We start from the raw sequence: 25756 nt of genomic DNA, 5'->3' as shown, positions 1-25756 counted from the left end.
TGCCTACCATATCAGTAGTTAAAATGGAAGTAAAACAAATACTAGGGGGAAAGAATCACAGTTTGTAAAAGTAACTGGGTTAAGCAGGCACCAGGTCACGTCTGCCTGTCGGAGATGCCTGCATTGTAGCAGATGGTCAGTAGAAGCTGTGGTGTTGTTCTGTGTGTACACATAAACACACAATGCTGTAGGGCAGCCCTCTTCCTGCCCACTGCTTTTCACTTTCATGATGCTTTTTAAAAAAGTTCGCTACCAACTTCATAGGGGCATTCTTGGCTTCATGGAATAGTTAATCATGATGATAAGAACATGAGAGAAGCCAGTGACCTATCCAGGCCATCACTTTTGTCGCATAGTGGCAAAAACCTGGTGCCATTAGGAGATCAAACAGTGGGGCAAGAACTCCTACTGTAATCTTTCATTAAAATCTGCTTCCATTCCTGAGAACTGGAAGGTAGCTAATGTCATCCCCATCTTTAAAAAGGGTTCCAGAGGAGATCCGGGAAATTACAGGCCAGTCTGTCTGATGTCAATACTGGGAAAGTTGGTGGAAACTGTTATTAAAGAGAGAATTGATATGCACACACTGATGAATAAAAGCTAATGAGGAAGTCTCAGCATGGGTTCTGCAAGGGAAGATCTTGTCTCACTAACCTGTTAGAGTTCTTTGAGGGGGTAAACAAACATGTGGACAAGGGAGACCCAACAGATGTTGTTTACTTTGACTTCCAGAAAGCTTTTGATACAGTTCCTCATCAAAGGCTCCTAAGTAAGCTCAATAGAAGCCCTCCCACTGTTGCTCCTCAAGGACCAAGAATATAGAGCATCACTGCCCCAGTACATGGTGTTCCATCTATACCTTGTGGCCAATTGCTGGTGATGGACCTGTACTCCATATGTTTATCCAATCCCCTCTTGAAGCTGTCTGTTCTTGTACACTTCCTCTGGCAGTGAAATAGCAAATAACAGGCCTTCAGTTGATTGGTTAGCTGACTGGCTCTTTCAAAGCAGTTCAGTAATTCTGACTGTTACATGTGTCAGCTCCTAAGCAGTCCTCAATAAGCATGCCTCTTTCTGGTGTTCAAAAAAGGTTTACTTTTATTGATTGACACGTCACAGCAGTGTGACTCTTTGTGTCAGATCTGGTTTTTACTATTGGGACCAGATCTATATACCCTCTCCTGAGCAGTTATGAGCCCACCAAAATTCAGAGCAAAAAGCCCACACAAAGCAAAGGTAACAGTTTCTCACCCAGCCCCCCACTGCGTGTTAGCAGATGCCACAACAGTCTCTGAGGAGATGATAGCATGTCCTTGAAGTCCAGACATGAGCATCTCCACCAGGGCAGGGTGATTACTTTATACGTTACAGACAAAAGCAAAGCAAGTAAAGTACAGCAGAGCCTCACTCCCCCAAACATTCTCAGAACAGTTACAGCAAATACAGAGACCAACAATGTTCATGGCAAGGCCCCTTGACAACATGTCTGGTTCTTTCTAAATCCATATCTAATGATTATGGGAAGATTAATTCCTAAGCACATGATTATGTCTTTCCCCCAAATTGTGTTGGTCGTTAATTTAAATGTTGAAAAGGTTCCTCATGAGTGGTTTTGCTTCTCTTCTGCTCTTTTTGGAAGTATTCTTTCCCTTCCTCCTCACTGTCTTTTGCTTTCATCTCTTGCTATCCTTGTCTAATTTGAAGCAGGTTATTTGTGCAGCCTCTTTTGGACCAAAAATATTTCCAAGTTTCGGGGTTTATCAAATGAAGCACATGTTCTACCAAGTGGGTGCTTACCAGAGCTGTTTTCTGGAGAGATGTAATCCTACATTAAAAGCCAACACCTGGGCTTTCCTGCAGCCAGCAATCAAACAGTTTGCTGTAAATTCTCATACTATAGGTGAAAAAATTCTGTTTTAGGTCGGGTAATTTGTGTTATTATGGCACATTTGCATCTCAGATATTAGATCCACATATAAACACTAGAATCCACACTCTTTGGTGTGGTCTTCCTTGTAGAGATGTGTTCACCTCTTCTTTGCATTAGACATGTCTTTTGTATATTGACTTTTCTTGGGCAAGTATGGCGTGACAGACAAGAGGTCAGTCCTCTTAGTTCTAGCAAAGATAGCCTTAGCCAATCTGCTTAATGTAGTCACTGGAAATGAGACTTGTTTGCTGTTACAGATCAAAGACCAAGCTCACCAGTACGACACCAAGGAAGAAGCGATGAGCTTGAACGTGATGAAAGACTCGAAGAACGCAGGATAGATCGGGGTGAAGACAGAAGAGATGAAAGAACCAGGGACCGGGAGAGGGAACGGGAAAGAGAGAGAGAAGCTGAACGTGATCGTGCCCGGGAGAGAGAGAGAGAGAGAGAAAGGGAGAAGGACAGAGAGCGTGAACGGGAAAGGGAGCATGACAGAGAGCGAGAACGAGAAAGAGAGAGGGAGAGAGAGCGGGAAAGAGAACGAGAGCGTGAACGAGAAAGGGGACGGGAAAGAGAGAAAGAAAGAGAACGTCAGAGAGACTGGGATGACAAAGAGAGAGGGAGAGAAGAACGCAGAGACAAGAGAGAAGATGTCCGGGAAGAAAGAAGCACAAGAGACAGTCGCGAAGAGAGGAAGTCAAAGTAAGTCTTTTTTTTAAAAAAGTGAATGAGATAGATATTCAGAATAATTTGGGGCTGTAATTCTAATCTCTGCTGCTCTGTTCAGTAGCACACATTTGTTTTTCATTGTCATTTTGCAGTCTAGGCAGTGGAGTGATTACCTGATCAGGACAAAATAATGAAAGATGAAAACGATATCAATAAATTTATTTGGCCAACGACCAGTACAAGTCAAAAGCTATTCAGTAAAGCATTTAAGAATATAATTGGTCTAAAAATAACAGAAATATCTCTAAAACTTTTCATTTAAAATCCATACATAAGAATTTAAGATCTGCACCAGTTAGATATCTGTGATATTTAGAATCTATACATGAAATTCCACGCCGAATTCTACAGACTGCTGAGAAAAATTTAGCAGAACTAATAGTGACCTGTGGGTTCACACCCATCAAAAGCTTCCTTAAAATATCGACATCAGAACAACCTAGGCAGTTATTAAGCAGAGGGGAAATTACATTAGACCAGACTTCCTGATAGAAACGGCAACAAAACAGTACATGTTCTACAGATTCTACCTCTTCAATGCCGCATGGACAGGTTCTCTCCTTGATGGGAGTTTTGTAAAATCTCCATTCTAAAACTGCACTGAAGAATTGTGCAGAAGAGATGAAAGGATGACGGATTTCTTTCAAGAAGAAACTTTTGATGAAGAACCCTGCATTTTTAGAGAGTGAAGTGAAAGCTGCACTGAAAGCAATTGGGAGAAACAAATTACCAGGAGTAGATGGGATATCAGTGGAGCTATTTCAAGCTACAGGAACTGAATCCCTCAAAATTGGTCAACAAATGCCTGGACCTGGCTAGCCCAGGCTAGCCCAATCTTGTCAGATCTCAGAAGCTAAATAGACCCCGACTAGTATTTGGACGGGCAACCCATAAGGAATACCAGGGCCATGACACAGAGGCAATGGCAAATCACCTCTGAAATGCCTCTTGCCTTAAAAACAAGTCTGGTTCACCATCTAGTGGTGCATAACACTAAAAGAGCTAGAACTTCTGACTACCTGACAATCTTTTGATCTCCTGGCTATATTATACACATTGACATATGATAATTAATTGCTGACAAATAGAAAAATGAAACAATAATCCATAGACTGGAGATACTCTCACATTCGAATTCTAAAAAGAGATGCTAAAGAGGTCTTCTTTCTGTTGATAGTTCCTGTTGCCAGCTTGAAATGACTCCAGACAGTCTCCAAATTTGCCCAAGATGGAGATGCACAGATAAGTAGAAATGAGGGCTGAGTGACAGTGGATTGAGTCAGTAGAAGCCTGGAGCTCATTCAGACGTGCTGTATGTAGTTAGGTGGCTCTGAGCACAGCCATCTTATTTATTATATGTATTTGATGGTTTATTACTTACTTCCCCCCATGCTTTCTACAGGAAGCTCAGGATAGCATGCATAGTTCTCTCCTCCCCCCTTTTATCTTCACAATGACCCTATGATGTTGGTCAAACTGAGAGGTAGTGACTGACCCAAGGTGGTTTCATGATTTAGTCCTAGTCCACTACTCCAACCAGTACACTACAAATGCTTCTTTGCAGTTAGGGTTGCTGTGACATTGCTTAGAATTAAAGTGCAAAGGAATTATTGCCTTTTTAAATCCAATATAGAAAACGTCACAGGAATGAAAGTAGTCCCAGCCCTCGTAAATCGCCCAAGCGTCATCGTGAGCATTCTCCTGATAGCGATGCCTACAACAGCGGAGATGATCAAAGTAAGTAGCAGCATGCTGTCATGTAGTTTAGAAGTAGACATTTGTGCCTGGTTATATAGAAAAGCAGGCATTTTTGAAATACAGAACCATCTCTCCTGTGTTTTGTACAAGGTTATTTTTCTCATAGTGTATTGATTTCTTGGGAAAATTTTCTCTCTCTTTTAGTATGTCCCATTTCTGAAGTTTTGCCCTCTTCCCTTCTCCAAAGCCACATGGATACCATGGTAGAAAGTACTTTTGCTGTGCTCAAAAATGTGAATAAGGTTTCAAAACACAGAATGCATAGACGTCCATTTTATTAAAAGAAAAATCACGGAAGCTTTCAGTTTCCTTTCCTCAGCTTCTTTCTTCCTCTCACAGTGGAATTGTTGTATGTTTAATAGCCTTATATAAAATGCTTAAAACCCTCATTTAAAATACATTTGATTTTCTCATTTTTTTTTTTGAGGGGAAGGATTTATAAGACAAAGGAAATGGGCATTGGACTAGATGACCCTGGAGGTCTCTTCCAAGTCTATGATTCTATGAGGATGTGCATATTGTTGACTTTTTTGCAGTGTGCAATCTCTGTGCCAAACTTTTTAGCTGTGTGTTAACTTGGGAGTACAAAGTACAATTTGTCCCTTCCCTTAGAGTAACTGATGAAGAATTCTAAAATACCGGCCCCCAAATGGTGTGTGTGTGCTTGCAACACCCTTTTCTGTGACCTAAGTGATATAGCCAGAAAGAGGGTTGTTGAAGTGTTATGCTATTGTGTGTATTTTTATCTTCCATAGATGAAAAACGCCGACTACTGAGTCAGGTTGTGCGACCTCAGGAATCCCGCTCGCTTAGTCCTACACATCTTTCAGAAGACAAGCAAAGTCGATGGAAAGAGAGTGAGCGAAAGCCAGACAGGAAGGACAGCTCTAGACATTATGAAGAAACTGACTTCAAAGAGCGAACTTCTTCAGGGGACAAACAGCGAGAGCAAAGAGAACAAAGAGAAGTCAATGAAAGTTCAAGAAGCAGGGTTCCAGAGACAGTGGTTCGGCCTTCTGAAGAACGTGAGGCAGTTGATCACCTGCACGAAGATAAGAAAAAATCTAAAGTACAGAAAAAGACCATGAAGAAAAAGAAAGAGGATGATGTTGTGTTAGATCGCTATGTCAGTGAGCCAGTTGTGGAGAAAAGTCAAGTTTTTTCTCCTAAGAAGGGACAGAAAAAGAAAAACGCTGAAAAGAAGCGCAAAAGATCAAAAGGAGATTCTGAGGCTTCTGATGAAGACAATGGCGCACACCAGAAGAAGAAAAAAGGACCAAGGACACCACCTGTAACCACAAAAGAGGAATTGGTGGAAGTGGTGCCTGAGAAGTCTGCTGTAGTAGAAGCTGCCCCCAAAAGAGAGGACACAACATTTAGTGACTGGTCAGATGAAGATGTACCAGAGCGTGGAGAAACTATTCTGGAAAGAGTTTCTGAGGAGCCCCATAGAAACAGCCATCGAGCAAGAGTGGAAACTGTGGAGACCTCTCATGTGGTTGAAGAAGTGCCTCACCTGAAACCAGTTGAACAGAAACGCAGCAGCAGTCTTGGTAGCAATCGAAGCCATGCCTCAAGTAGACTCCGATCGCCTTCCAATGATTCTGCTCACCGTAGTGGAGACGATCAGACAGGAATGAAGAAAATCATGCACAACAACTCCAGTGACAGAGAGAGGGAGAGAAGGTGCCTAGAAATTGCTGGAGAACGGAAGTCAAGAATAGATCAGCTAAAACGAGGGGTTCCTAGCCGCAGCACATCATCAGGTATTGCCAGTTGTGCTGAAATATTTCATTCACTTAAGTCAGTTGAGCAGGACCATGTGAATAGAATGCACTGATTTCTTGTTGGTCATTTTTTTGTCATTCCTTATCTCTAGCTCTGCTGATCAGACTGAAAGGCTGGAAGTTATTGACAGTAGCTGTGTAGTGATTTTTCTCTGCCCAATTTTCCCCTGCCCAAACAAGCTTGCACTGCTCCAATCTAACAGAGAGGCTATCAGTGTCAAATTCTGCTTGATTCCTGCAGAGAGGTCAACATAACTGAAAGCTAAAATCAGCACTTGCATTCAGTAAATGCTTCCATAGACACACACACACAAATATCACTGAACCTGTAAAAATCACTGAATGGGAATGAACAGGGAGTCTTTTATAATCTGAGATATAGGTAAACTGATTGGTGGCTCAGTGCACAATCTCCAAGTCTCAAATTCAGAGCCTACAGCTTCTCTTCTAATGCCCCCCCCTTTGTCAAACAAAGAGATGCTCTACATTCAGAGGCACTAAAGCCTGGAATCCCAGAGCCAGGAGGCAACATTAAGGGAAGGTCTCGGCTACCATGCCCTGTTGTTGGCCCTCCAGAGGAACTGTTTGGCCACTCTGTGAGACAGGATGCTGGATTAGATGGGAAAGGAAAGGTCCCCTGTGCAAGCACCAGTCATTTCCAACTCTGGGGTGGCGTTGCTTTCACAACGTTTTCACGGCAGACTTTTTACGGGGTGGTTTGCCATTGCCTTCCCCAGTCATCTACACTTTCCCCCAGCAAGCTGGGTACTCATTTTACTGACCTCGGAAGGATGGAAGGCTGAGTCAACCTTGGACCAGCTACCTGAATCCAGGACAACTGGTCTAATCCATCAGGGCTCTTTTTAGGTTCTTTTGCTTTAGTTTGTCCAAATCATTTGGGGGACACTGGAACTTCTCTTTAGTTGCTTTTTTCTAGTCCCTGAAACCATGGAGAGAAGGGGAAACAGAAGAACACTATACTGAGGCTTTGGGACTAAAGAAGGAAAATTTTCTGGAAACAATACAATTCTCTTTTGATCACTGAAATAGGTGAAGGCTGTTATCATTAGAAATTGATGAATCCATGCTGAATGAAAAATGATGTGAATTGAAATGAACATGTCCATGGTTGTTTCCAGTTGAATAGTTGGTGTAAATAAGTTAATATTAATACCCTTAGTATGCCGTTTTCTAGGAAATATGTATTTATTTCAACTGCTCCAATCTATGTATCCCTTACCTGTGCCTTCTCAGTTGCCGCACCCTAGATGTGCAGTGCATGAAACTTAGCCTGTTAAGTTTTTGGGTCAACTGAAGACACATTGTTCACCGAGGCTTTCAGTTATTTTTGTAAATAGTGCTCTCTTTTAAACTAATTTACTGCTTCTGTGAGCATTCCTGGTGATGGATTATAATGGTTTCTTATTTTGTTTAAGAGCATTTTCTTTGTTTTACTATTTATCTTTATTGTATTACATGAATCTAATTTGCAAGAGAGGTCGGAAAAGAAAAAAAAAGGTTCTCTTTCTAAGATGATGTAAATTTGAAGTAAAATAAAGTCCAGAAACTAGCTGGTTATAAGGAGGATCCCTCAAAAATACTATTTTGGGCCAGGTGCATTTTCCATCTTCCAGCAGCAGATGCAGCTAATTCTCCAGCAGACCCTCAGAGCACCTCCTCACCCAGAAGCAAATTCCTACGCATACCTGGTCTGTGTGACCCTTACTTTTTTAAGGGGCAGTTCTCTTGGGTTCCATTCCACTGAAGTCCCCACTAGCAGGTTCTTCTCTTCATGTTTTCAGCACATTTGTCCTCGGGCCTTCTGTTTACTGATTCTTTCTTACTTCTACCCCTCTCTGTCACATTTCACATAATTCCCAAGGGTTCCTCAATCCTGAGAAGTGTCTTTTCTCATTGTATAGGAGGAGGTGACACTTTTAACTGCCCATAAACCAAAATGGTATAATATCTGTATCCATAATTCCATCTCATTAGCCCTATTCACATTATAATGAATGTATATCTCACAGGTACTTGCATACTTCTGTTTGTAAGAAAGAGGCAGCATGTGTTCACTTAAGAAATGAAGTTAGGGAAGAGTGCTTGGATAGATGTGCAGTTTCAATTGCATACTTACCTATACATATGTTAAATGTAACGTGGGAATTATTCAATGCACATGTTAAAAAATCAATGTGGACTGTACACAGATAGTACACGTGTTCACTGTAACTTGTGAACAAGGCTACAGATGAAGAATTCTCAGTCTAATATGAGATTTGTTTGAAAGCCATATTCTTGTTTTCCTACTTTTAAAAAAAATTAAAGATTTCACTGATAGTTTTAAAAAGTGTATTTGATGTGCTACATGATCATGTGCCCTCTTAACACTTTATTCAGATCGACAAGATTCCCGAAGCCATAGTTCAAGGCGAAGCTCACCTGAATCGGATCGCCAAGGGCACTCAAGATCTGGATCCTTTGACAGTAGGGAGAGAGGACAAGACAGAGACAGGCATGAGCACGATCGAGAACGGGACCGGGAAAGACGGGATGGGAGGCAAAGAGATTGGGACAGAGATGCAAATAAAGACTGGTTAAGAAGCCGAGACCGTGATAGAATAAGGGAGCGAGATCGGCAGCGGGAAAAAAGGAGGGACCTGGACCGTGAAAAAGAGAGACCGTTGCCAGAGAGTACTGAACGGGAGAGAGGTCTCAATGTTCCTTCTCAAACCGAGGGATCCAAGCACAGTGAAATGAAACCAGTCAAAGAGCATCTTGAGTTTGAAGGGATCTGTCTGGACTCTACCTCCCTGGAAAAGGAAAGACTGGATAAAGACTTGGGATCTCTGCAAGGATTTGAAGATGTGATTGAGGCTGAAAAAGGAGAAAACTTAGAAGGTTAGAAAAACACTGTTCGTTTAATTTTGCTTTCTTTCAGAAAAAAAGATAGACAGCTAAGTATTTCAGCTTCTCTTTATTCAACAGCAGTGTAGGTGCCTCTTTTTTTTAGCCACGGGCTTGGTAAAAATTTGTCTAAGACACATGAGTCTGCTTCATGTAAGTAACGAACTGTACAGAGAATGCATCCAACAGGTTCAGATAAATGATAGCATAAGTATGTATTGAAGGGGGAAAGTTTCCTGTCAATCTGCCTGCATAAACATTTCAGTCTCCCATGGTTCTTTGCTCTGGAAAAATCTATATTTAGTTTCTGTTAGTACTGTAGAACTTGAAGTGGTGTTGATTATATTTTTATCTCCCCTTCCCCATAGGCGGAGATGATGAAGCCAAAATAGATGATATGCAGTCAATGGTATCTGGTGCTGGTGAATATGAACCAATCAGTGATGATGAACTGGATGAAATCTTGGCAGGTGATGCTGAGAAGAGGGAGGATCAACAGGATGAGGAGAAGATGCCAGGTAAACTTGGTTTGTGTGCACTAAAAGAAAATCACAGAGTCTGTGAACTCTGACACCCAGCATAAATACATGAATTAAGCAAGCATTCTTGATGCTGCTAGATCGCGTTAAACACCACCCTGCTCAGGAATAGGATGAAAATGGACTTTGTAAATGTAAACCTGCGTTTGATGTTGGCCTCACAGCCCCATTAAGACATGTCCCAAATCTTATGAAAAAAGCAGGGAATAAAACTACTGCTCCAGGATAGCTGCATGAGTGAGGTTATTCACAATGTATCCTTGAAGAAAGGCACATTCCTAAAGCATATACTGTAAGAACAGTGGTGTACTCAATCCCCTAGACTCCAGTCATTATTTAGTTTATATTGCAGGGGGGGGTTAAGGGGGCAGATTTTTAATGTTTATATTTGTTTGAAGAGTGATAGTACTGAAATCACATCAGAGCATTAGATGATATGGATTTGTTTCAGACTACTCTTCTAAGTAAGGGATCCCAGTCCCCAGTCCAAGCATGGAGGGCTTCCCTGCTGCTGGCCAGCGGGGGGAAATCCCACCCCAAAATGATGTTTTTTGGGCCACTGCTGGTAAAACTGGAAGTGGCCTGAAAACTCAGAAGTGCCGTCCCCAAAGGAGCCATTTGAGTGGTCCCCTAGGGGAAGCAAAAGGGACTACTCAAATGGCTGCAAGTCTTCAGTGACTTTGTTCGATGAGAAGGCTTGCAGCAAAATTGCAGCAATTTTGGGGTAGGTATTTGTGGGTTTCCTGCATTGTGCAGGGGGTTGGACTAGATGACCCTGAAGGTGCCTTCCAACTCTTTGATTCTAAGTTTAGGTTAACAGCTTAAACCGGCTGCAAGCCTTTTCAGTGATCAGTTTCATTCCCTCCCTCCAATTAGAAGTGAGGGCAGGGAAGAGGGAAACTGGCCATGAAATGTCTGACAGCCATTTGAGTGGTCCCTTTTGCTTACCCCTAATGAAAGGGACTACTCAAATGGCTACATCGCACTTCCTGTTTTTCAGGCCACTTCTGTTTTTACCAGAAGTGGTCTAAAGCATCATATGGAGATGTGATGTCCCCCCCATGCCCCCTCCCAAAAGCCCCTGCCAGCAAAGTAAGGGGACCTGGCAACCTTGCTTCTACATGAGGAACCTTTTAAAACTTCCTCTCCTGAGGCTTTTTTTAAAAAGCATGTGTAATAATTCCACAAGCACACCATGCCAGAATAATTGAAAGTTTTATTGGAACAAAAGCAAGGCCTTTCCTGGCCTCTGAAGAAGAGGAAGTGAAACCACACTACAGTACAGTCTTTTCGGCCCCAAGGGATCATGGGAGAATAATTAAACAGTTCAATAAGGGAACATCACTGAATTCACAAGTTGTCATGATATTACAGCATGGAAGTCAGTTGAGAACGGGCATGGCCTCTCTTCAAGGCAGAGTGGTGAATGTAGCCCAGGTTTCAGTTGGAAAGGTAGAATGACAGCACAAACAGGGTTCTTGTTGATTATCTCAGTAAAGAGAGAGACTGATATTTTTCCTTGCTTAAACAGACAAAAACAAAGCAGGTGGATTTGGGTTGATTTTCAAATGAGAGATGGTGGCTGTCATAAAGCATATCATGTATCTCAGTGCTCAAGAAAGATAATTGCATTAACAGAAGCATTTGTATTTAAATTTTGAGGACAATATAATATTATTCAAAACTGATACATAGAATTAAAGAACCTGCCTAGATTCCCAGTGAGAAAGGCAAGCTATAAATACATATATTTTGATTCCGATACCAGAATCTTAAGGGGCGGTATCTCAAAAACAAACTGTTGAAACCTTAGCCAGTTTAAGTAAATGGGGGTTTAAAACTATGTATAATCACTTTGTCCTGTGAGAAAGGCAGATGGTAAATCACATAACTAAATACAATAAAATTGTTGACCCAGAAATGAAAACAGATGAAATTAGGTGAAACATTTGATTCACATTTGAAGGACAAACCATTCGCTTTATATAGAGCTAACTTTGAAGTTACTTAGACTTTTTTTTAGTGTGCACTGAGAAAGTAAATTCATTGCTGCAGTGAAATCTAAATGGATTTCTTCCTCAGGGCCAGTCCAGGCCTAAAAACAAACTGTCTAATCAGTTGGGGGTGTCCATATTTAAGGGGGATCTTCCTCGGGTGTGTAAATCACAGAGAACAGCTGTGCTTCGTTGAAGTTGCAGGCATGTGTAGCCTCTGTCAACCTGGTAATCACCAGGGCCAAGATGAATAAAGACCATTTGCTGTTTCACTTCTCAAGAGTGAGAAGGCTACAATGATGCTTTTCCTCCTTCCGTTTGTGCTAGACTAGAGAACAGCTAGTAGCCATCTCCTAATTTATATAGAAATAAAGAAATAGCAGAATATTTCCTCTGTTTGACCGTTCCACATTATTGAAGAGCCTTTATGCTAGCCCATTTTAATGTGCTACCTTCAGCTGTATTGTTTGGAAAGTTTTGTAAAATCTCATACGCTGATAGACACTTGTGATGCTAATGAAATAGAAAGCCTGGATCATATTTTTTTGCATTGTACCTATTATTGTGATCTCCAAGCCTTGTTTTTGGAGCCGTTACTGACAGACCAAAAAAATCAACCTGATAGGAAGACACTTTTTCTACTCTCTAACTGTTACGTAGTGACTATGGAAATGGTGGCCACATTTTTGTATCTGGCCGCCAAGAGGAGATACTGTATTAATAAGTGTCAATGTTTTATTACTGCTTTTTCCTTACCTGGCTGTGATGCTGTCGTATGCCATTAAAGGTTGTTGTTGTAGAAATACATTCCAGATTTCCATCCTCTTATCTGTTTTTTTAATCTCTGTTTTAAGACCTAATGTATAAATGTTGCTCTACCTGATTTTGCCCCATTAAACAGAGTGGTGCTTCTCTGCTCTTCACTTGTTTGCAGATCCAGTGGATGTCATAGATGTAGATTGGTCTAGTCTTATGCCAAAGCAGCCAAAAGAGCTGCGGGAGCCTGGAGCTGCCCTTCGAAAATTTACTCCTGGTGCTGTTATGTTGAGAGTTGGCATTTCCAAACAACTGGCTGGCCCTCAGCTATTCACCAAAATAAAGGAGACCTGCCAGAGAGCACTGGAGAAACCAAAAGGTAATTATTTGATTTCTTGCTTTGGAAATACTGCTTATCTGGATAACTAATTGGCTCACCTGATTAGCCACACACACAAAAAGGAAACCTCTGGGAATGAGCCAGGAAACAATTTTAACCTTTATTTCATATTAGAGCACAGATCACAATGGAACAGCTATATCAGATGAATGACATGCCCACTGATATGATGGTGTGTGTGTGTGTGTCAAGAGGACTTGTGTTTTGCAAATGTATGAACTCCTGGACTCCTCTGCTCTCAAAGACATATTTCACCCATACTGGGAATCTCTGGTCAGTGAGTTCTCAGGGTCAAGAGTTTAGGATATAATTTGTTCTCTCTATAATACCGTAGTATCCCCAGTTTTGACTCTTTCATCTTCTCTTGTGTAAGTTTCATTGTTAAAACAATTTTATTTAGTAACATATGGTAATAATATCCAATACTAATAACATAAAAAGAAAAACACTCTATACCTATCCCATACATTACTCAATTTTATCCTCCCCCCCCCCCCCAATATCAAGACTCCCGCCAGTGTCAATTACTTAAAATACTAATAAAAAAGTAACCTTATCACTTAAAGAATTTCCTTAAAAAAGAAAACTACATGTCATCCTACAAGAGAGTAAACAAAACCTATATAAACCAACTCAGTTATTTTAGTCCATTTTCATTATTCAATTACTATCAAAAATCACCCAATGTCCCTTTATTTTCTATTCCTTTTCCACATATCTTCTGAACTTCTCCCACTCCATTTTAAAACTCTCCAACTCATAGTCTTTTAAAATTCTTCTAAGTTTATCCATTTCACTCAAGGACATAACTTTTAAAATCCAGTCCCATTTTTCTAGTAATTTATTTTGCTTCCACAACTGTGCATACAATGTCCTAGGAGCTGAAAGTAAGTACCAAATTATTGTTCTGTCTTGTTTTGGAAAATTTTCCATTTGTAATCCCAATAAAAAAGTTTCTGGAATTTTCTTGAACTCATATCCCAAAATTTTTGAAATCTCTTGTTGAATCATTTGCCAAAACTGTTTTGCTTTCTCACAAGTCCACCACATATGGTAGAAAGAACCCTCATGTTTTTTACATTTCCAACATTTTATCTGACACCTTATTCATTTTTGCCAGTTTTCTGGGTGTCATATACCATCTGTACATAATTTTAAAACAATTTTCTTTAATATTATAGCACGTTGATATCTTCATAGAGTTCTTCCATAAGTATTCCCATGATTCCATTTGTATTTCTTTATTTGTATTAATTGCCCACTATCATTTGTGATTTTACTACTTCATCTTTTGTAGACCATTTCAATAGTAATTTATATATTCTTGAAATTAACTTATCATTATCTCCAAGCAGAAGTTTTTCCAGCTCAGTTTGCTCTTTTCTTATTCCTTCATTTTTAATATCTTTTTCCACCAAGCTCTTAATTTGTTGCATTTGAAACCAATCATATTTGTTATTTAAGTCTTCAGCCGTTTTTAATTCTATCTTACCACCTTGTATTTTTAACAGTTGGCTATACGATAACCACTTTTCTTCAACCATCACAGGAGATAGTTTTATTACTTCTGTTGGCACGATCCACAACGGCTTCCTTTCATCTCCATATTTTTTATATTTTATCCATGTATTTAACAAATTTCTTCTTATATAGTGATGAGAGAAAAAACCATCCATTTTATTTTTTCCATAATACATATATGCGTGCCAACCAAATATATTTCCATGTCCTTCCAATACTAAAAGGTTTTTATTTAATAATGTCACCCATTCTTTTATCCATATCAAATATACTGCTTCGTGGTATAACTTTAAATCTGGTAATTGAAATCCTCTTCTTTCTTTTGCATCTATTACAATTTTCATTTTGATTCTTGGTTTCTTCCCGGCCCATACACATTCTGAAATTTTCCTTTTCCATTAAATTGTTTACTGGCCTTCATTATCAGAATTGTTTGAAACAAATACATAATTCTTGGTAGAATGTTCATTTTGATTGCAGCTATTCTGCCTAACAATGATAGATTGAGCTTGTTCCACTTTAACATATCTTCATCAATTTTACGCCAAAGCTTTTCATAGTTGTTTTTATATAAATCATTATTTTTCATTGTAATTTCTACACTTAGATATTTTACTTTAGAAGTAACTTCACATTCTGTTAGACTTTGTAATTCTTTTTGTTTAGCAATTGACATATTTTTACATAAGATTTTTGATTTGTCTTTATTTATATAAAATCCTGCCAGTTCTCCATATTCTTGTATTTTACAAAGCAACAATGGTGTTACTTGTATTGGATTTTCATTAATAAACATTACATCATCTGCAAATGCTCTATATTTATAAGAAAAACCTCTCAATTTCAAACCTTCTATTTCTTTGTCTTCTTGAATTTGCATCAGTAAGATTTCTAAAGTCATTATGAATAACAATGGAGAAAGAGGGCAGCCTTGTCTTGTTCCTTTGCTAATTATAATATTTTCCATCAAATCTGCATTTATACAAAGTCTTGCACGTTGTTCAGTATATATCGTCTTCACCATTCTTATAAAATTTTCTCCCAATCATTACCGCAAACATAAAGTTCCAGTTCACATTATCAAAAGCTTTCTCTGCATCTGCAAAGAATAATGCAACTTCTTTTTCTGGATGTCTTTCGTTGTAGTCTACAATATCTACAACAGTTCTCATATTGTCTCTTATTTGTCTCCTAGGAAGAAATCCTGCTTGCTCCTCTTTAATAAAATTCATCAAATATTGTTTAAGTCTGCTAGTATTCATGTATATATTTTATAGTCATTATTTAACAATGAAATTGGTCTATAATTTTTTACATTTGTGGCATCTCTATCTTCTTTTGGAATCAATGAAATTACTGCTTCCTTCCATGTATTTGGTATTTTCCCCTCCATTCTTATAATGTTCATCAATTTTTGAAGTTTGGGTACTAACTCCTCCTTGAGGACTTTAAATTTTTTTACTGTATATCCATCTGGACCGGATTCCTTTCTCATTTTCATTGAATTTATTGCTGCTTCAATCTCACATTTTTCTGTTGGTTCATTCAGGACCTTCACCATATTTTCTGTAAGGGGATTTACATTAACTTTTTGTAAATATACTTCCATCTTTTTATTTTTAAACCTTTAAACAGTTTGGCGTAGTATTTTTAAAAATTCTCTTTTAATTCCTTCTTGATCCACAATCTCTTTTCCTCCAACTATTATTTTATTAATAATTTTATTCTCCCTTTTTTTTCTTCATTTGCCAAGCCAGATATTTTCCAGGTTTATTTGCTCCTTCAAAGGATTTCTGTTGCAATCTTTTCAAATTCCATTCTAATTCTTTATTTAACAAATGTCTCATTTTGTGTTTGTAATATTGTAATCTCTCTCATGATTTTCTTCTTCCCAGGTCTCTTTTTAAATTCTATTTCCTTTTTCTTTCATTTTGAATGTCCAACATTTGTTTTTCTTTTGTTCTTTTATCTTTATTATTCAATATAATCAAGATACCTCTCATCACTGCTTTATATGGATCCCATACCGTTTGAAATTCAGTGTCCTCATTATCGTTTATTTGAAAGAAGTCTTTAGATTCTTTTTCTAGAGATGCCACTATTTCTTTATTCCGTAGTAAGTCCTCATTTAACCTCCAACTCCTCATCTTTTTAACTGGCTTAGTTAACCACATTAATGGATTATGATCTGCTGCTACCTTTTTTTTTGTTATGAGACCAAAATGTTTTGTACTCCACAACATGACAATTCTTGAAAAAGTGTTGTGTCTTGCTGAAAAAAAAGTATACTCCCATACATCAGGGTTAAACTTCCTCCATATATCCTCCAAACTTTCTTGTTTAATTAATTCAAAAAATGACTTTGGCAATTTTCCTTCCTTATTATTGTTTTTCCCAGATCTGTCCAGTAAATTTTTAACTGTACCATTAAAATCTCCCATTATCATAATTTGTTCATATGCCACTTGATCAAGCTGCTGCGTAATGTCTTTAAAGAAAGAATCTTTTGCTCCATTTGGTGCATACACTCCCAAAAGCAACTTTTTTTTTCATTCAACATTATTTCCACTGCTATGTATCTCCCTTCATCATCTTTAAAGATCAATTTTGGATTCAATTCTTGTTTAATATAAAAAAGCATGCCTCTTTTTATCTGTTCAGCCAACGAAAAAATTCCAATCCCAATTGTTTGTTCCACAAAAATGTATAATCCTTCTGGTTTATATGTACTTCTTGTAAACAAATTATATTACAGTTTTGTTTTTTAATCCAATGAAATGTTGCCTTTCTTTTTTGTGGTGAATTTAGTCCATTTACATTCCAAGATATTAATTTGTAATCCATCATAATTCTTTATGCTCTTAAAAAAACCTTCGTAGTTCTTGCTTGCTTGTAATTGTAATCCTTTTTCCTTGATGTTCAAAACTCAAACCTTCTGGTAGTATCCATCTGTACCTTATTTCATTGTCTCGTAGCTTGTCTGTTAATTTTTTGTATAGTTTTCTGTAAGTTATAACCTTCCTTGGCAGCTCTTTCATTATTCTTACTCTGCTGTCTTCAAGCATCAGTGTTTTTTCAAAGTTTTTACTCACGATCTTTGCAGCCATATCTCGTGTCACAAACCTTTTCACCACATCTCTTGGTAATTTATTCTTCTTAGCATAGAATGAGTTGACCCTGTATACATAGTCATACAAGAGTTTAGAATCTTCTGGGTCTTCACCTAAAAATTCAGCAATGATTTTTGTTATATATTCCTTCAGGTCATTTCGTTCATTTTCAGGTACCCCTCTCAAGCGTATCTGATTTTCCATCAGCTTGCAGTCGCGCATTACTACCTTCTCTTGCACTTTTTTCAAGGTGGAATCATGTTCTTTAGCCTTCTCCCCCTCTTGTACTTTCTTAGATGTTACTAAAGTGTCATTTCTGAGATCCTCAATTTCTTTTTTAGAGCTTCTTTACTGGATTCAATGTCCTTCTTTATTTCTTTTTTACAGGCAGTTATTAGCTCTTTCATCCCTTTCATCGTTCTTGCCTCCGTAGCATCCAATTGCTCCTGCATCTTTTCAAGTGAGCCAGCCCTTGTGGTCTTATGGTCTGACATGTAAATAAACTCCAAAAGTTGATCTCTCCAAATTAAATTTCAAGTATAAGATTTTAAAGACAGAGGCTTGCCTTTTTCAGTGAGCCCAAAATCGCCGTTCCTGGAGCTTCCCAGGTCAAGGTATTAATTTTTAAAGTTTTAATTCTGTCCAAGATGGTGCCCACGGTTTTTCTGCACCTCTTTTTAAAAATTTTCCTTCTTCTTCTAAAGGCTACCCCAATTAATTTTGTTGATATTGTCCAATATTTTTCACCTTATAATGTCCAAATATTCCGGCTCCACTAATTTTCCAAGTCCCAAATAGCTTTAAATAATTTTAATTTTTTTTACCTTCTCTTAATGGCCGCCAATGTTTTTCTATGATTTCTTAGTCCTAGAGTGGGCTGGTTCACTTGCAATTTTACCTTCTTTCAATGGCCACTTCCTGCCTTGCTTGCTACCAAATCCCATTCTCAGTGATCCAAAGATCTCTCGATACTTTAATGACACACTTCCTGTGATGTCCAGTAGATCAGCAATTCTGTGACGATGGGGGTTTTCAGCAGAAACCGCAGGTATTCAAAACATTAATTGTTTTTCTCATCTTTTAATGCTGTTCTTTAATATCAAATATTCTCAATTTCACTCCCTCCTCTTCTTCTTTATATTGACTTAATATGTTTAACTTGCCACCTTTTGGTCTTCCTTTTAAAGTTCTTATTTTAGTCCTGGAATGATAGATAAAGATCATTACCTTCACTGTTAGTTATCCAAGTAGACACCATTCTGATGTTAATTCAGATGTTAAGTAGAACAAAGAAGCATTGGATCCTGGTGAGTTTAAGTCAATTGAATGACCCTGGGGGTTCTCTGTAGACGTTGGAATGCAATTCGTCGCCAGAGACTCTTCAAAGCCTCAAAGGAGCCTCTCCGGAACGCCTTTTCAGCCAAAGTAAATCTCCTCAGAATATTTCAAGCATGTCTTGGACTAATATCTGACTGAGAAAAGTAGGCAGTAGGCGTTGGGATTGCCTTTTCTACCCTGAACAGAGACCCCAATCTTCTCCCCTTGAGAGAAGCAGTTCAACTCTCCATTTTCCAACCCCAGAAGTCATCTTCTCTTGTGTAAGTGAATGACTTCCTGGTCACACCTTTGGAGAAAAGAGTGTACTTGGACATCTTTGTACTAGGGGCTAAATATGTTTCCCTGAGCCTGGTGACCCCAATAACTCTGAATCGAGACTGCTGCCATCCGCAAAGGCATACCCATTTAACCAACACAGCTCACAGTGGAGTTGCATAAATTATACAAACATCACATAAGCTGTTTAGATGACTGGCCTGACAATCAACAACCCTAGTTTTATTTCTGGATGCTTGCATTGGTTCTTTTCAAAAATTTCTTTTGGCTATCGTGTTTCACTCAGGTATCATATGTTTCACGTAGTCTTAAAATCAAGGCCAGATGTATTTACAACCTGTTCCATCCTGTTGTAGCTGAATTTCACTTTAATAGCACTATTATCATAAACTGCAAGTGAAAATTGGATTCTGCTTGCTTAACTCAGATTGTTAAAAACCAGCATGAACAAGGAAGTTTGTTTTATAGCATCACTAAACAAAGCTTTAATGACTCTCCAGGGGTGGGGGGGTGGGGGAGTAGGGATTCACAACTGGGAAGTAGTCGTTTCAGGATATGCATGGTTGTTCCTAAACCTGCACAGATGGAGGAGAGTTAACAAAATTTTATGCTTCTAGGAGAATACACTTTATGTAAAAAGAGAAGTTTGTCATAATTGCTATCTAAAGTTTGTCCAGCAGTTGTTCAGGTGTTTTGTCTTTAGGTGTTTATAATTGCTGCTCGACAACAATGAAATAGTTGCCCACAATAAGAAGTTTTTCTTAGCCAAACAGCTGACTGGGAAGACATAGATCTGATTTTGAAACTGGTCTTTATATTTCACTTTGATTTCCAGGAAAGGTTGGACTGCCTTAGCAGACATTTGGACCTTTTTAAAAATTACCTATAATTTCCCCTTTGACTTTAAAAAAAATGCCCATAGAAGTTCTTCAAAATAAATATTATTTTGCACTCGCTGCACTTGGGTCTATGGCATAGAAAGATAGCTTTCAAAATGTTGTTCAGGGAATCGTGGAGTTTCCTTGCAAGGAGAAGGTAATCTAGGGTTTCTCCAGTGAGGTCACAGGTTCCTTAACCTGTTGCAACCGATCTTTCCTCTTGGCAATCTGTGTGCATGTGTTTTGGATGTTGTCAGATTCACTGCAGATGTGGAGCTTGAGACACCAGTAACTAAGGTGCAGTTTGGCCTGAATATTATACTGGAGTGATTACATTTGCCATTAATGCATTCCTTAAGAAGATATCAGATTTATACTCCACCCTTCTCACTGAATCTCAGAGTGGTTTACAATCTCCTTTACCTTCTTCTCCCACAACAGAAACCCTGTGAGGTAGGTGGGGCTGAGAGAGGTGTCAGAGAAGCTGTTCTTTCAAGGACAACTCTGCAAAGGCTACGGCTCACCCAAGGCCATTCCAACAGTTGCAAGTGGAGGAATGGGGAATCAAATCCAGTTCTTCCAAATAAGAGTCCGCGCACTTATTCACTACACCAAACTGATTCTCTATAATCATTCTTTGAACGTAACCATTGCGGGGGGGGGGTGTTAAGGAGGGAGGAGGCATTTGGGATGAACAGTTTTATGTAAAGCTATGTGAAGGTGAAGGATTTTTGTTCATCTTCCATCTTCAGTGCAACCCCACATTGGGACTGAACATGTACAGGCCAGCCCTGTGAATAGGAGTTTTAGCTTCCCTAGGAACCAGTTGGGGGGGGGTGTCCCTTCTCTCTAGAGCAGATGTGAGAGCTCTCTCAGCCCCACCTACCTCACAGGGTTTTGTTATGGGGAGGGGAAGGGAAAGGAGATTGTAAACCACTCTGAGACACTGAATAAAGGGTGGGGTAAATCCAACCTCTCAAACCATCACATAGTCCAGAGACACAGCAGTTCCTGTTCTGATGCAGCTGTGATAGGAACTCCCTGACTTTGCTGCATCTCAGAGGTTCTTCACTGTCTTTTTGCCTTCAACTTTCTGCTTTTTAGGAGGGAGGGAGCTTTCAACCTTTGATGTGTGTTCTCTGGCTATGAGTTTCTTCAGCTTCATCACCTATATTCAGCCTGTCTTCCTGGGTGAGGTAGCTTTTGCTGACCTACACCCCTTGCCCACTATTGGCCTGTTTGCCTGGGGCTATTCCCTGTTCCACTTACTGAAGGCATATCTGTGAAAGCCCTATTTAAAAAAATGCATCTGTGCCACCAAAATAAGACACAGTGATGAACACAGCTTGTGCTTAATGTGCCTGGTGGAGGCCTACAATGTTGGGGCCTGGGAAATCTGCCGGGATTTACCCCAAAGGCAAGATCCAACAGAGCCTTTCACTTAAAGGCTGCACCTTGGGAGAGGGCCCTTATTTCTTTGGCCCTGTTGAAATCTACTGGCTTCCACCTGCATAGACTGGCCTCCACCTGATCGGTTCTGACATTTCTGACCTTTAAACTGTTTTTGAGGTTGCTATCCATACAGTCAATTCCAGTGGCCTCCAGTAGTGGCAGACAACTCTTCAATCTTAGTTCATTGGTTCAGATAGCTTCCCTATCAGGCTCGAAATGTTACTCTCCATTGATGTTGCATTCCAGGACATGATGCTTCGAAACCACTCACTAAAAAATCAAAGCAGATGAGGAAAGAACTAAGATCTCTTCTAAGGATTAAGATCTCTTCTAAGAGACAGAAACACTTGTTGCCTTTGGTTCTGAGATCATCTGAGTAGGTGATCTTAGTCTCACCAGGAGCTCTGTTTTGCATTCCAAGTCTCCTGACAGATCGCTGGAGACAGATCAGTTGGAGCAGTCCTGTAAGTGTGGGAGCTGGAAGGTAATTCCAGGTTGAGTCCAATCCCCTGCACAGTGCAGGAAATTCACAAGTACCTCCCCACCACCACAGCCAGTGACCCCTGCTCCAAGTCCAAAAGATGGCAAAAAGCAAAAACAAAACCTACCTCTCCAGGATCCCTGGCAAAACTGGCCTGGAGTAAAATTGCTTCTTGATTCCAGAGTGGCGAACAACAATTCCTCTGCTCTTTTTTTTAGCACCAACCGCCCCCCCCCCCCCCCGAAAAGAGATTTTTATTTTTATTCAGATTCACCCTTTGGTAAACTTTCTTTTAGTATTCTCCTCTGTTGTTCACTGTCTCCCAGGGAATCTTATTTTGATAGGCTACTCAAGGACATACTGCTTTTTGCTTAGGACATGTAAATAGTGCAGTGTTCACCATTTTAAAGGCATTTTGATAATCTTTTCATATATTTGTGCTGTCCCTTAATAGATGCAGAGAACCTGTTCGAGCATGAATTTGGGGCCCTGAACATGGCTGCCCTCCTGCGCAAGGAAGAGCGAGCTGGCCTGCTTTGTAATCTTGGTCCTTGTTGTAAGGCCCTGTGCTTCAGGAGAGATTCAGCAATCCGCAAACAGCTAGTGAAAAATGAAAAGGTGAGTGCGTACGACATTAAAAAGTATGTTGAATGGTCAAAATTGAAAATAGCTTGACTTTCTCTTTTAATTCAGGGGCCAGTTTCCATTGAATCCTCCAGTCTGGAATCCTCCAAGCTGAACTGTGTTTTGTAAGCTGTCTAGTCAAGCTCCTTCTGTAGTGGATTTGGTAACTTTTAGTTTGTTTTAATTCTTTCCGCCTCCCCTAAGAAGTAATGGACAATTAATAAATTAATAGTAGACTCTATTCAGAATTTATTCTGGTGACCTTGCATCTTAATGGCGATTTTAAGAAACTTTGCTCAGTTTTGAAATGGGACTGTATACACAGGCCTTGAATTCAGCAGGAGCTCACGGGAGTGCAGCTCCTGAACCTTTCTGATGGCTCCCCTCCCCCTATCTACTTTGTCCATTGAATAGTAGGTGCAACTGTATAACAATCTCTGGATTAGGAGAGTGGCCAGCCAGCCACCAGGAGCTTTGCCACACCCCCAGCAGTCCTCATTAACCCCTGGAGAAGCCCACACCACCCTTTCTCCACTTCTTATGTGATTTTGGGTGGTGGGTGACTTGCTGGCCTTTTGACTGGGGGGTGGGGCGGCCAAGGATCTCTAGCCAGCCCAAGCCTGCCTCACTCGCCCAGGGCTTTTCTTTCTTGTGTCAGGTTGCTTTTGGCTGGTGTTGGGGTGGCATATGCTAATGAGCTCCACCACCTATTTTTCTACAAAATGACCCATGTGTATACATGATTCTGAACTTGGCCCCAAGGTTTGGATCAAAACCTCCATACAATGGAGCCACATATAGATACAAGAAATGTCTGTTCAAACTTGGAAGAATCCTCATGTTTGCAGAAAAAATCTGAAATGTAAAAATCGGGGTTGGGGGGGAAATTAAAATTCCCAAGACCGTAGAATTTATGTGATGTCTGATCTCCCAAAGACAATGGAAAAAGAGTTGGTAATATCACAAGACACCAGCATCATCATCCTATCTGTGTAGGTGTATTAAGGTTGCTATGTAACCCATAACCGCATTGCTGAGATGCCTTGCATAGTGCAGCCAACCAGGGGGGAAAGATTGGGAACGGGAGCAGTTTTTGAAGGGTCAGCAGAAGATGGGGGGGGGGGCATAAAATGGCAGGAAGAAGGAAGCAAAGAATGGGGACAAGTTTGTCAGGGAGGGAAAGAAAAAACACAGAGGAAGGTTGAGGATGGGGGCCAGGGTATGTGTGGGGGGTTGATTTCTCCCAGTGAATCCTTGCTTATTGGAAGCCATTTCTTAAGTTTCAGATCTCTACAAAAAACCAGGATTGTCTCCTATCTCTCAGCTCAGCTAATGCCAGTGTTTTCCACGAGTGCCAGAAACCTTCCTTAGATACAAAAGTTTCTGTTACACAAACGGGGGCATATTTTAATAAAGGGATTAGAACTGTTTTTTGTGGAACTGGCTCACTTTTTATAAGGAAATAGGATTGCATTGTATTCTAGTCTTTATTTTGTGTATCACCTTGCTTTTACTACAATTGTCATCCGTAGTCTGTATTATGGTATGTCATGCCTTATGTAATGGTTTTTTTTCTAATTCCATAATCCTAGTCTGATTGACTTGTCTTTTATATTTTGTGATCTGTCTTGGGTCTCAGCAAGAAAGACAGATTACAAGTGAAGGAAATAAAATAAGAATGCTCCTTGTCCTTGTGTGATGACTGCCATTAACAGAACAGAAGAATATTAGTTTTCACAACTGCTGTTCAGTATTCTTTTGATACCAGTTGGGTTTTGTTACATTGCCCAAAACATAGGTTTTCATTTTCAAATAAACTGCTACATATGTTTCTAGAATGTTTGATTTTTTTGCTGTGTTAATGGTTACATAAATTTGAAGAATAGCAGCTCTTGCTTCAAAAAACAATACTAGCCATGTGATTTCTGCTTTGTAGTCTTCTGACATCTAAATCCCCAATGCAGCATTGACTAACTTGAAATCTCATTCAATTCAAATAGGGCACAACAAAGCAAACCTACACAAATCCTCCAGTAGTGGACAATGACTTGCTTCGCTTGAGTCTCCGGTTGTTTAGACGCAAGACTATGCGTCAAGGTTCTGGACAAGAAAAGAACGAGGACACAAAACTGATACCACCATACGTTCCAGAAATATGCTTGTCCTGAGCCAGTGTATTCTGGAGTGCGCACCCTGTAGTCTTTTTGCTCACTGTTCATCTTGATGTTTCCATATTTGGTCCCTTCAAGTGTCACACTGGTGGAAGATGAAACAATGCTTTAGACATTGTGTGCATCATATAACTGGATAACGACAAAGATACTTAGTATGAAAAATTCGAAGTCCCATTCTGTTTGGTTCGCTGCATGGTTTGTAATGTCAAGTTCTAACTACAGAGCTTATTTAATAACTCACTTGTATGTAAAACTGAAGAAAATTCAATTTTTGGAAATCTGTTTTATCACTGGCTATTAAATTTTTAAGAAAAAGGGGGGTTTTATCCTAAACTTCTTTCTTAAACTTGGTGTTAAGTTTCTTTTTATAAGATACTTATCTATAAGGTTTTATTGTTAATACTAGGCTCTGTCTGATGTGGCATCTGCCTCATTTAAGTGGAAAATGTATGTGTTAATTTCACAAAGTGTTGTTGATGCTATAGGCATATTTTATTTTTCATATGAATTCTTAAACTCCAACCAAATATTGCTGCCAAAGTTGGCAAAATTTATCCCTTGATATGGATGTGTGATAATTTACCTGGTGTGTGTTGTTAACATCAGGTGAAACAAAGAAGAAACTAGAATTGTGTGTACTGATTCTATAGATATAGCATGACTGCTTATGAGAATGCATTGAATTGTAATGTGTCTGTTTTCTGTGTTCCTGACTTGCAGGAACATCTCCAGAAGCTCCTTTGCCAGGCCTATAGGAGGCTAATATATTCCAATAATGTGGATTGGTAACAAACCACTTATTTCCTTTGAAAGTCTAGCAGAAATTCATATTAACCTGGATTCTACTACACTTGACCTTAGCCAAATCGAGAAGAGATTCAGTAATTGTCCCCCCTTGTAAATTGGTGTGAAGGTGTAACTCACAGTGAAAATTAATAGAAAATATCACATTGATTATAATAGCTGGTATGTACTTAATGTCAGGTTGTATGCAACAATTGTTTGCTGCCAGTAGAAAGGCAATGATAATTTTTTGCCTATTCTTCCTCTCACTTTAGAACCCCCCCCCCCCATATCATGCCCAGTGATGAACACTGAGTCT

General features: G+C 39.5%; 1 protein-coding gene across 4 annotated transcripts in view; it reads left to right on the top strand.

Annotated features, from left to right (window-relative positions):
• The window catches only part of ZC3H13 (zinc finger CCCH-type containing 13), an 81599-nt gene extending 56627 nt beyond the window's left edge, over positions 1–24972 (top strand). For all 4 annotated transcript variants that reach the window (XM_060233052.1, XM_060233060.1, XM_060233044.1 and 1 more), the window contains 8 exons: positions 2188–2632; positions 4293–4396; positions 5173–6183; positions 8605–9105; positions 9480–9629; positions 12579–12779; positions 22311–22474; positions 24481–24972. In XM_060233052.1, the coding sequence (XP_060089035.1) occupies positions 2188–2632; positions 4293–4396; positions 5173–6183; positions 8605–9105; positions 9480–9629; positions 12579–12779; positions 22311–22474; positions 24481–24648 (2744 nt within the window). In that variant the 3' untranslated portion in view covers positions 24649–24972. The remainder of the gene's footprint in view (positions 1–2187; positions 2633–4292; positions 4397–5172; positions 6184–8604; positions 9106–9479; positions 9630–12578; positions 12780–22310; positions 22475–24480) is intronic.
• The last annotated feature ends 784 nt before the right edge of the window (positions 24973–25756 follow it).

Source organism: Heteronotia binoei, chromosome 1 (genome assembly GCF_032191835.1).
Source record: "Heteronotia binoei isolate CCM8104 ecotype False Entrance Well chromosome 1, APGP_CSIRO_Hbin_v1, whole genome shotgun sequence".
NCBI classification, from domain to species: Eukaryota; Metazoa; Chordata; class Lepidosauria; order Squamata; family Gekkonidae; genus Heteronotia; species Heteronotia binoei.
Note: the sequence above shows the minus strand (reverse complement) of the source record. Positions and strands in the feature narration are given on the sequence as shown.